Here is a 12,301-nt window from a genome sequence, read left to right on the forward strand (position 1 = left end):
GTACACATGAAAACAACAAATTTAGACTGTACACATGAAAACAACAAATTTATACTGTACACATGTAAACAAGGAATTGATCCTATACACATGTAAACAAGGAATTGAACCTATACACATGTAAACAAGGAATTTATACTGTACACATGTAAACAAGGAATTTATACTGTACACATGAAAACAACAAATTTGTACTGTACACATGTAAACAAGGAATTTATACTGTACGCATGTAAACAAGGAATTTATACTGTACACATGAAAACAACAAATTTGTACTGTACACATGTAAACAAGGAATTGAACCTATACACATGTAAACAACAAATTTATACTGTACACATGTAAACAAATTTGTACTGTACAGTGATTATTTACTTCAGTACCAAGGATCAAATCTCTGATATCATTTTTATTTGTAACAGAGAAGTAAAAAGTTTTTCTGATCATTATAAAAAAGGCAATATATGTATGAGCTGATGCTTTTCTATATCAGACTGAAGTGTTCTTGTCCTTACTGTGAATTACAGAAAACAAACCAAAGAAGGAGCTGATCTCTATGCTTGTGAGGAGAGGTTACGATAGTGATCCCATTAAGGCCTGGAAATCCAAGCAGGATATAAACATCAAGGTGGGCCATTCTAAACATGCAGGAAACAAAGAACTTTGCAAATATTCTGAGTTTGTTTGATGACAAGTGTTTAATCTATATCATTTGATGTTTGTCATTTTTACGTCTTTGGCACAGCTTAGATTAGTTGAGACATCTAAAAAAGGAAAAAATAATGTGTTGTATATTCAATACAAAAGTTCCATGAAATTTTCAGCAAAAGCCACCAATAAAATACTTACATGTCAATAGAATCTTCATTCAAACTTAAATTTCATGAAACTAAGGGAAAATATTTAAAAAGAAAACCCCTGAAAAAGGTCAAGGAAAATAGATCAGGTGTTCTGGATAAACTGGAATGTTGACCTTTTGTTGAGTTGAGAAATCTGATTTTATTGTTTATTATTTTATTGTTATATCTTGCCATAACATGTTAGCACAATGTTTTCAATGATATTTGTGCCTGGTAAAAACTATGACAATAAAACATCAGGGTAGATATGTCTTTTGTTGGCAGGATGATGATGATGATGATGATGAAGACAATGAAGGTCCAGACTTCAACTATCTGTTGGGTATGCAACTGTGGAGTCTGTCTCGCGAGAAGAAAGACGAACTGCTGAAACAGAAAGAGGCAAAGGTAGGAATGTCTCCTTGTTGTCCTAGAATATCCTCATCTGGTGAAAGACTGACCTGAATGTCCCATCTGTTGAAGAAGACCACAAATAAGAGATATTTTGGTGTTAGAAATTTTATCTAAATGGCAAAGTGGTTTTATTTTGATTCCTATTTGTTAATTAAATTGACAGCTCCTTCACTGTTTATGTCATCTGGTAAAAATTTGGTAGCCCAGAAAGCATTAGGCCAAATGTACCTCAGTGTACAGACAATGGGTTTAATAAACATTTATGTGATATACCACATGTCCCAGTTTTCAAATCTTAGTTGTGACCATTTCAATTGATTTGTCAAATTATAATAGAATTGATTAAAGCCTTGTGGACATACTAAGGCAATGATTTATACAATTAGATTGACATGTTTAGTTTTGGTACTTTTTTGCCAGGTGACAATTGTCAAATGTGCCAAATTGTACCTACAGTCTTGATCTTCCAGTTTTCGGTATGCCAGTGTAATAAGTATGTCTCGTGTTGGGATCTCTAATTGCCTCAAATCAAGAATTAATAGGTATATGTTTTTTACTTTCCTAGGCCAAAGAATTGTCCAGTCTCAGACAGAAGACAAAAATGGACCTGTGGAAAGATGATCTGGAGGAGTTCCTAACTGAACTAGATGTAAGTTGGAAGTGGCACTGATACATTACCATAGCATCTACTTGTTTGTCAGCATATTTATCATCCCCTCGCAGTGACCGCAGAGGGGATATAGCATTCTGTTTGTACGTATGTACATTCACTTCTTGTCATCACTCTAGCAGTTTCATTTCTCAACCAATTTTGAGTGTATGAAAACCGAAATGTTTTGTGAACTCGGTGAATACTGTAACAAATTTTTGTACTTGGACAGGAAGTGGAACTGAGAGAAAAAGAGGATGAAGCTATAGGCATCACAAAGGTGACCAAGACAAAAGGTGGCAGCAAGCCACGTGTCAAGAAGGTGGCTATCATAGAGACACAGCCATCGCCAATGGGCAAGCGTGTTGAACCACGAATAGAATCGGCTATGAAGAAGGTTACAAAGGCAACCATTGCAAAAGGGAAAAAGGCAGTAAGTATCAAATGTTTCTTCACACAGGTAAACTCTCTGCATACTCAGTTCAAATTTTGTGATCACAATTGGAGACTTTCAGGTCATTCTTTTGCGCATGGCGCATTATTATTAGAGCAAATGGCTGTAGTTCTTCAATAAAAGGATCATTTACGACTGTGTGGTGCCTATGATATCTGTAGGTTGATATTTTCTGGCAGTGATCTTATCATTTGGAATAAGTTGAAATGTTTCTATTGAATATCTGCTTGGGAAAACAATCATCGGTTCAGTAAAGTGATGAGAAGTATAACTTCATGTACTCACCATGTCACTCGTGTATAAATTATTGCTTATTTGTAACCTGTTTTTTGTTGCTGCACAAGGTATACATATTCCCATTTTGTTTTCACAATAAAATGTACTCAGTTTGATGTATTAAATTGTTTTTAATGGTTTGGTTCTGTTTTTCTTGTCATGAATGCCTCAGAAATTGAAAGCAGAATCAAAGTCCACCATTTTTTGTAAACAATCTTAACACTATCCAAGCAATATCGGAGTATTTCATTGTTTTAAAGAATGAATACACTTGAAAGATGGGAAGATTGTCATCATAGTTCTATGTTATAAACACTTCGTAAGCCAATTCCTACACATTTCAGACTTTCACAAGTATCCAATATTATATTGTTGTATGATATAAATTTCTGCTCCTCCATGGCAAAAGGATAACACTTGCAATTAGAAATTCTGTTTTTTACACCAAACTGAGAAATTTGCATGTGGCAACTTATTACATAGGACTTAAAGATTTCTCCATTATGTACTGTTGGAGAGGCATTAACTTTTATTGTGTAATGTTAAGTGTCTACTGGTACTTTCTTCTTCAGAAAAATTTTCAAGTGTAAATAATTCAGTGGATAAGGCATAATAACTAAACAAATTACAATGTGGAGTCTTATTTCTTGAATTTTTTTCATGATTTCTTGATTACGTCTAGAAAAAACAGAGCAAAAGTTTATTCACAACAAACATGAAACAGTATTTTCAATAATGGCAAACTATTTTATTAGATATTGTATTATTGTTTCTTCAGGGGAAGGAAGCCAAGACTTTGGAATTTAAGATGGAGGATGAGGAGGATGAGCCTATGAGTCTGGCTGATCGTATTAAGGCTAAAGATTTGGGCATGGCAGCAGGCGAGGGCAACGAAAAAAAGAAACGAAGTAAGGCAGCCTGTGCTACCAGTATATGTAAGACAAGCTTAAAGGAGTGATGTTTTGCAAAATGGCTAACGTCATATAAATTGAAATGTGTTTTTTTCAGTAATTGCACTTTCATGTTTGACATCTTTTTATTTGTTGTGGGGAAATATTTTGGAGGAGGAAAAAGAAAGGAATGGTGCCCGACTGAGAGACAAGACTTTTCATAAGGTAATATTTTTGTGTTCTAAATGTAGATCCAAAAAAACCGAAGGCTGAACCTGGTGCTCTTAAGAAAACCTCACCCAAGAAGTCCCCTAAAAAGGGCAAAAAAAGGAATCCCTGGTCTGACGATTCTGAGGAAGAAATGTCTGACTTCTCTAATGAGGACATGGATGGAAGCTTCCGTGAGACAGTTATCAGCAGAGACAGAATGCCAAGACGAGCAGCAGGTTTGTGTGCTCTAATTCATACATCAGGAGGGTAATGTGTGTCTGTTTTAAGTTTTTTTAGTCTTAAACAAAACAAAGACAGATGATTCTAAAAGATGTTTGTTCTTTATACATTATACATGGCTATCTGGCTTGAATCTGTCTATTTGGTAGGCTGCACTTTATTGACAATAAGTTATGCTTTTGATTTCTATATTAAAATGCATTTTGTTACAGTTATATCTGGTGTGGGATGGGTGTATATTTTTCAATCCTGTGATACTCTTGTTTTGGATTTGTTACCAAAACCCATTTGACTCATGTAAACAGCCAGAGGCTAAATAAGTTTGACATCCCATCAATAAAACTTTGATTTTTAAAGCTTGAAATGATGAGGCATTTATCAGAAAGTGATAGGGAAACTGGCATGTTTACAGCTTCTAAACCTCGATATAGTTACGGGTCAGACGAGGAGGCTATCAAGTCAGACTCAGACAATGATGACTTCCAACCAGTGGCAGATGCAGACTTTAAACCAGCTGCTGCAGATGAACCATTGAGTGAGGAAGAAGAATCGTTCATAGGGAAACCAGTCAAATCAAAGTTAGTATAATGTTTCATTTGATTACTTTTGATAATACTTTGGTAATTTATTTTAAAATAAACTGGTTTGTCTATTATCTTTAATGTAATAAGTTTTGACTGATATGTTAAAACCTGGTTAAATCCTTAAAAAGATTGCAAACATGAACCTTGTTATCCCTTGCAAAAACGCATTTTGTAGGGGATATTAGATTTGACCCGGGGCGTCTGTCCATGCAAGGTCATTTTCCAGACCAGTGCTCTGAAACCATTCAAGATGTTATTCAAAACTTTGTACTGTTATCAAGCTAGTAAAGATGTAGTGCTGTGGAAATTCTCCATTTAGACACTTTTTCGGTGACCAGGGAATCACAAATTTCAATTTTTCTGGACCAGTGCTCTGAAACATTCAAGATAATAACTCGAAATTTTGTACAGTTATTAAGCTTGTGGTATCTTTGGCTATTAAGGTTATCAAGTGGTAAGAGCTGAAGTTATATCAGTGTATTGTGATTATAATTATATAACAAGTATATTAAGGTCTGTTTCTGTTGTTTCATGAAAGTCATAGACGAACTCAGTCATTGAAATGTGTTTCACCTGTCAGAAGTAATGACCAGTGATGTCACCTTGTGAAATCTATGTATGGAAACCTTAGAAACATAATAGGAGAGATAGGGTTAAGAAATCTGCTATTCTAATTGGTATGTAATTATTGTTACAGAGCAGCTCCAGCAAAAACGACATTAATTTCATCTGGTGAAGAAGATGACCAGTTTAATGGGGATACAAACTCACAGGACATTTGGGGCCAGTCCCAATCACCAAAAGGTAAGCTGTGTTCATGTCACAATCACCAAAAGGTAAGCTGTGTTCATGTCACAATCACCAAAAGGTAAGCTGTGTTCATGTCACAATCACCAAAAGGTAAGCTGTGTTCATGTCACAATGACCGAAAGGTAAGCTGTGTTCATCTCACAATCACCAAAAGGTAAGCTGTGTTCATGTCACAATCACCAAAAGGTAAGCTGTGTTCATGTCACAATCACCAAAAGGTAAGCTGTGTTCATGTCACAATGACCGAAAGGTAAGCTGTGTTCATCTCACAATCACCAAAAGGTAAGCTGTGTTCATGTCACAATCACCAAAAGGTAAGCTGTGTTCATCTCACAATCACCAAAAGGTAAGCTGTGTTCATGTCACAATCACCAAAAGGTAAGCTGTGTTCATGTCACAATCACCAAAAGGTAAGCTGTGTTCATGTCACAATCGTCGAAAGGTAAGCTGTGTTCATGTCACAATCACCAAAAGGTAAGCTGTGTTCATCTCACAATCACCAAAAGGTAAGCTGTGTTCATGTCACAATCACCAAAAGGTAAGCTGTGTTCATGTCACAATCACCAAAAGGTAAGCTGTGTTCATCTCACAATCACCAAAAGGTAAGCTGTTCATGTCACAATCACCAAAAGGTAAGCTGTGTTCATCTCACAATCACCAAAAGGTAAGCTGTGTTCATGTCACAATCACCAAAAGGTAAGCTGTGTTCATGTCACAATCACCAAAAGGTAAGCTGTGTTCATGTCACAATCATCGAAAGGTAAGCTGTGTTCATGTCACAATCACCAAAAGGTAAGCTGTGTTCATGTCACAATCACCGAAAGGTAAGCTGTGTTCATGTCACAATCACCAAAAGGTAAGCTGTGTTCATGTCACAATCACCAAAAGGTAAGCTGTGTTCATGTCACAATCACCGAAAGGTTAGCTGTGTTCATGTCACAATCACCAAAAGGCAAGTTTTGTCCAGTCAGTCACCCATAAGGTAAGATGTGTCCATGTGGCAGTATCCTCAATACTCCAGATATTACAATCATTTTTACTCACTGCATTAGTGGAACATATCATGACAAAATTGAAGATTTCATATGCGACAACTTGTGGACAAGACAAAAAGACTAGTTTGATCCTTTGGTGTACATCAAATGTATCTCAGGGTCCATTATGTATTGTAATGGCTTGGAAGTTGGGTGTCACTCCTTTGTTATCTTCAAAAGGAGTGTATCGTCTGATTGGTCAGTTTTTTCTCCTGGAACCAATCAAATTACCTCACTTCTGCCTTCAATTTTGCCATGGCATGTTCCAGGTGTGCAGAGAGTGAAAGTGATCATAACCTCAGCTGTGTCCATATCATATGTCCATGTATACCAAAGGTAAAGCAAGCTTCTAGAAATAGGCAAATGATGTGTCCCACCTACTGCATACTTTATTGTTTTACATTTCATTGAGAATATTATGAAATCATTTTGGTCATTTAATATATTTTCATTAATTAAAGTTTAACTTGTACAACTCAAAGACCCTGTTTATTTTGATGAATTTCTTCAGTACTTGCAACCTTCACACCAAATATTAAAACTCACTTAAATTGAAAACTCAGATAACTCAAAGTTTTCCCTTTTTTCTAATCAACCACAAAATAATAAAGTTCAACTGTATTTGTATTTTACTGTCTTTGAACACTTTCAGAGAACTTTTGGTAATAATTTGACATGATAATTAGTGAACTTGACCAAAATATGTGCCATGAAAGTGCACTTGTTTTAATCCAGCACCTGAATGTTTACTATAGATAGGTAGGACTGTATTACTGTGTATTTAATATAAAAATACTGCTGTGATTTAACAATGTAGGAAAACTAGCATTGATATATAATTGAAATTTTCTTTGTAAACTTTGTAAAGTGTAAAATTAGAGAGAAACTTGGATCAGAAAAAGGGATATTGATGCTGCTAAAGTATAAACCAGTTGTTTACTCCAATTTAATTTGTAGGGTTTAATTGTAGTCATCTTCGTCACACTTACAGATTGTCTGTTTAATTTTCCAGCTGATCCAGTTATGGTAGGTGATAGTGATGAAGAGGAGATGTTTAAACCCATAGCACCAATCAAATTAAAGAAAACTGGGGCCAAAAAACCTCCAGCGAAGAAAAAGCCTGGTAAGAGAATGTGACCTGTTTTATGTAATATAGAGGATGTGCACCATGTAACCTGACACAAAAAGTAGACATCATAGACTTTTGCAGCCAGGGACCAATACTGAGCTTTTTTAGATAACCATTGGAAAATAATAAAAAAAAAAACAGTTCATGAAATCACTTTTTCACATGTTGTTGGGGCCTGTATGTTATTATTCTTCTTGAAATTAATATGATCCTCTATGACAAAGCTTTTAAATTCTTAAGACATGAACATTTTTGTAACATGTTCATATTGAAGGGAAATGTGAATTTTTTTACTATGTGAAAAACTTTACTTATATTGGTCCATTGCAGCAAATATCACTGATTTTAGAATTTGTTATAGTACATTGTAAAATTAACATTATATTATTCATTTTTCTGTGGGTTGTGTATTAACCGTACTGTGTGTATTCGTATAATGAAGTTTTCATCTCATGATAGTTCTGATTTCCATCAAACTCTTAGACTTTTATATGAAGTGTATTCCTTTGTGTTTCAACTAAATAAGCCAATGTATATTGTACCATTAACACATGTCCTTGATTTTCTATGTCCACTCTGGTCAGTTGACCAGTTAGGGATGTGATCTGTCCCTTTACTTATGTGACCAGTTCTGTACCCCTACAGCTGACCCAAAACAGCCCTCCATTGCCCAGGCCCTGGCCAAGACCAAGCCTGTCACAAAAGCCCCTATTCTACTGGACAGTGACGACGATGATGATGGAATTTTACTGCCCATTCAAGGTCTATAAGCTTTATCAAAATAAGTTTGAGAGAAACCACAAAACATACTAACTATATGTTATATTGAGATGTATTATTAATATTTCACTATATTGCTTTGCCATACATCTAATTCAGAAATTGTAGTGTTATCTTCCACAAATCATGTTTTTTACCAGCATTTGATTGTCTGTCATTCCATCTAAAACTGGTTCTCTCAATCTGAGGTGACCTGTTTGTTGAGTAAGGAGCTAGAGTACTAGTCCTAGCTTCAGTTTTGAAATAATGGTGTCATCAGTTTGTGGGATATGGACATTTGAATCAATTGTTGGGGTCTAGAATAAAAATCAGAATCGATGCTTTGCTGGGGCAGAAAATCTCTCAAGTACAGTGTACCTACATCATCTTTCACCGTCCCATCTTTTACTTGTATGTTTGGTAAAACACAAAATATATTAAAGTTTCCAGGTAAGCTTCATGCAATTAAGGCCATGATTAGAAAATAAGAAAAGATGCAGTATATCTTTTGTGTACTACAAATGTGTCTGACCACACAATAGCTTTACAACAAGCTTGTGTAATTTTTATTCTCCTAACTGTGAAACTGGTGGCGACTAAACTTTTCCTCCCTGTCCCTGTATATGCTCTAACAACTTCATTCCCAGAGCGACTCTCATCAAACTTCACTCACTTATAAATCAGCAAAATATCTTTGAGGAGTTAAAGTTTCAGCGTTTTTGGATGAAGGTCACTACTTTTAGAAAATCATTGTCAGTAGTCTAGCGGCTTCATTCCTTGATGGGTTCTTACCAAACTTCACACTCTTATAAAGCATCAAATCATTTGGGACAAGGCAGAGTTTCAGGGTTGTTGGGTCAAGGCCACTGTTACTATTTTTAGAAAATTTCTAAATCATTATAGTGTAATAGCTTTTGGAGGACATGTGTTGCTTGAGCAATACTCATTATGCTACTTTCTTTTGCTCTTGAGTCAGTTACTCGAGTGGGAGTGAGAAGAGTTGAGAGAGCAGTTTTCATGTTAAGATTTTCGCTACAAGTAGTAACAATATAGTCATTGAAATGTTTGAAGGCTCTTTCAGTTTTATGTTTACCCATTTTAGTAGACCAAAAGGAGTCAGCCTAACTTTCTTTATGCAAGTCTAATAAGTTTTTTGAAGCAGTACTGGATTACCAAAAATCTAGAAGCCCCTTTGACAGATATGCAGCTGAAATACTGATACCCGGATCATCTTATGAGACCAAAAGTAAACTTTCATCATCTTAGATATGAGCAGTATGGTAACCGTACTTCTTATTCTCTCCAAGATGTCAAAAATTGTTCATTGTTTTCAGCAATCATTTTAAAGAACCATGGATCATCTCAGACAAAGACTCTTCTTAAATGGCCTTAATATTTGTCAGTTGTTGAGGTAGTATCTTTTTGTGGGGGGAAAATGTGAAGTTTAAGAAGAAAGAAAGAAAACATCTCCTCATTTCATTAAGTATGATATAGGTGTAATTGCCATTCCCTCTCATCTAAGAGTTCTGTAGGGCCACTCCTACTTCACACACAGTTTCTTTCCATATTCAACTCATATCACTGTATGATCATCAGTTAACATGTCATCTGTTGAGACCAACTGTTGGACACCATTTAAGGGAATAGATGCATAAAACTTTACTTAGTATCAGTACTGCATGTGTGGTGATATTTAGCATATTTACTTGTGTAACAAGAGGCCATTGGCAGTTGTATTGATGTTTTATTGAACAACAAACATGCAGTCTTCGCAAAAGGCGACTGTCATGTCCGGCAAAATTCCCACCAGTCTGTCACTTTTGTCAAGTTGTCGGTCTGGTCGACGGGCAAGGTTTTTTGGCACAAGTATCTATTTTCGCCGACGTTTTTTTTACGAAAGAGCTGAGTTTCCAGTTTAATAACTTTGTAATGCATCAACATTTTTGATTGGTTAAGCAATGCCAGCCTATCCAATCGATTTGCTTGTATCATAGCCGATTTGTAAATGCTGTTAGCAAAGTTCCCGGACAAAAACAAGAAGAAAATTTCGATTATTGGAAACATTTTCAATACATTTCGGCTTTTGAACATCATGTAATGTATTAACATATTGTCATTACAAGTATTATGTCATTTCTAAGATATTGTGAAGATGCAAAACCTGGCCAGAAAGAAAAACAAACAGAAAGTGAAAAAAAAAAAAAACCAAAAGGTCAAAGAATATGAATCTAAAAGACCACCACGCTCATTTCAAGAAAGTTGGCAGACCGAAAGAGATTGACTAGAGTATGACACTGAACAAAATAAAATGTTCTGTAAAGTGTGTAGGGCTATGACACCAGAAAATGATCCAAAGGCATCATTAAACACTTTTGTTAAAGTTACCAGCAATTTCCGCACCTCAACAATTACGGATCACGAAAAGTCCAAACCACACCAGCATGCTTCCCTATGGGGCAGAGTAAGCCAAAAACAGCAGCTGAAGTTAGTCAGTCACAAGGGGGTGTTGCCCTAAAAATGCTTCATGCATCGGAACGTCACCGCATAACATATCTTTTCAGAAATGTCCATGCAGTTGCAAAGCAGAATCAGCCTATGTCAGATTATGTTCGGTTAAAATGCTTGTTTTTTGGGAGAATATTGGTGTTTCTTTTTTGGTCTGGCAGATTTATTCCGGTTTGGCAAAAAAATATTTTCAACAGTCCGGATTACTGGCAATTTTTCAACCCTTTCGTGAAGACTGAACATGTATGATTAACTTTATAATTTTTGCTAATTTCTTGACATTTTAAGAAAGTTTTATCATTGAAATTATCTTTTTCGTAAGAAGCAATTTTCATACCAAACTTTGCAAAGGCTCATTTCTTGAATAAATTTGTAAAAGGTCAACATTACTACACCATGTATAACCCTGTTGTTAGATTCATCTTTATATCACATGATTGCTGTGTTATTTTGCTTATGACCTCACTAATAAAACCATACACCGAATTGGGATGACCAAGAAATAAGACACATTTTCACTGAATGCATTATGAAGTCACAATGAGGATTGACATTTTAGAATCAAGATGACTCCAAAATGTGACGGAAAAGTACATTTTCTATAATGTTTGCGAAAATCCTTGTTTATATAATGAAAAGGATCTTAAATTTGGTTCTCATATGAAATGTAACTATTCAGGCATTATGACAAGTAGCTCCAGTTTAGGTTTTTGTATTATAGATGGACCTCCAAAAGAGAAGAAAGCCAGGAAACCTAAAGCTAAGAAATCTGTGGACTCTGATGATGAGGACAAGCCCAAGAAAAAGCCAGTGAATAAGAGACCGGCAAAGTATATTGATTCAGATATGTCTGGAGATGAATTTGTACCCAAGAAGAAAAAAGCAACAAAAAAACCAGCAAAGGTATAAATGTTAATTGCATAGAAATGATAGTAGCTGCATAACAAGGGTCTCCACTCAAAAACTTGTCTTCAGTGAATTATATAGGGTTCTTGTTGAAGGTTTTTCTTTGCCCCGTTATCCCCTTTCATACAATCACAAATACTTTATTGACTTCTATTTTATCTGTAAATACATGATAGGAGTCTTTTTTTTAACTTTTCACTTAAGATGATAGCTAATTTGAATTTCTGAAACGTTCTATCAACCAATTTAAAAGGAAATAAATGTGTAGATCTAATGAACACCTACTGCAAAATCATTATTTTTCCCGCAGGATTTATTTTCATTTTTCATTTTAATCCACAAATTCATATGTCTGCTAATGGTGAAAAAAAATTGGTGGCAAAAGGAGAGCTATGTTTATCCCAAAACTCAGGTGTCCATGAAATAGTTTTCGAAAAACCACAAAAATTTAGCTGCACAAAAATGTGATTTTACTGTGAGCAAGATTTTCTGAAAACATCTATGGAAACAAAAAATATCAGAGGTAAATCTAATATGTGAAATAGCAGTATTTGTATCTAGAAACCTCTTTCTTAAGACATCAATTTTCAAGCTTTTCT

The 12,301-nt window shown here is 35.2% G+C and overlaps 1 protein-coding gene across 3 annotated transcripts in view; it reads left to right on the plus strand.

Annotated features, from left to right (window-relative positions):
* Positions 1–12,301, plus strand: part of LOC132553982 (DNA topoisomerase 2-alpha-like) — a 31,850-nt gene that overhangs the window by 17,448 nt on the left and 2,101 nt on the right. For 2 of the 3 annotated variants that reach the window (XM_060218272.1, XM_060218274.1), the window contains exons 22-32: positions 531–631; positions 1,128–1,250; positions 1,822–1,905; positions 2,138–2,338; positions 3,414–3,543; positions 3,777–3,971; positions 4,388–4,553; positions 5,257–5,363; positions 7,416–7,526; positions 8,178–8,294; positions 11,518–11,699. In XM_060218272.1, the coding sequence (XP_060074255.1) occupies positions 531–631; positions 1,128–1,250; positions 1,822–1,905; positions 2,138–2,338; positions 3,414–3,543; positions 3,777–3,971; positions 4,388–4,553; positions 5,257–5,363; positions 7,416–7,526; positions 8,178–8,294; positions 11,518–11,699 (1,517 nt within the window). The remainder of the gene's footprint in view (positions 1–530; positions 632–1,127; positions 1,251–1,821; positions 1,906–2,137; positions 2,339–3,413; positions 3,544–3,776; positions 3,972–4,387; positions 4,554–5,256; positions 5,364–7,415; positions 7,527–8,177; positions 8,295–11,517; positions 11,700–12,301) is intronic. The other variant, XM_060218273.1, reaches the window with a different exon arrangement.

The sequence above is a fragment of the Ylistrum balloti genome, unplaced genomic scaffold (assembly GCF_031769215.1).
Source record: "Ylistrum balloti isolate Yb309-2 unplaced genomic scaffold, AGI_CSIRO_Ybal_v1 Utg370370, whole genome shotgun sequence".
In the NCBI taxonomy this organism is placed as follows: Eukaryota; Metazoa; Mollusca; class Bivalvia; order Pectinida; family Pectinidae; genus Ylistrum; species Ylistrum balloti.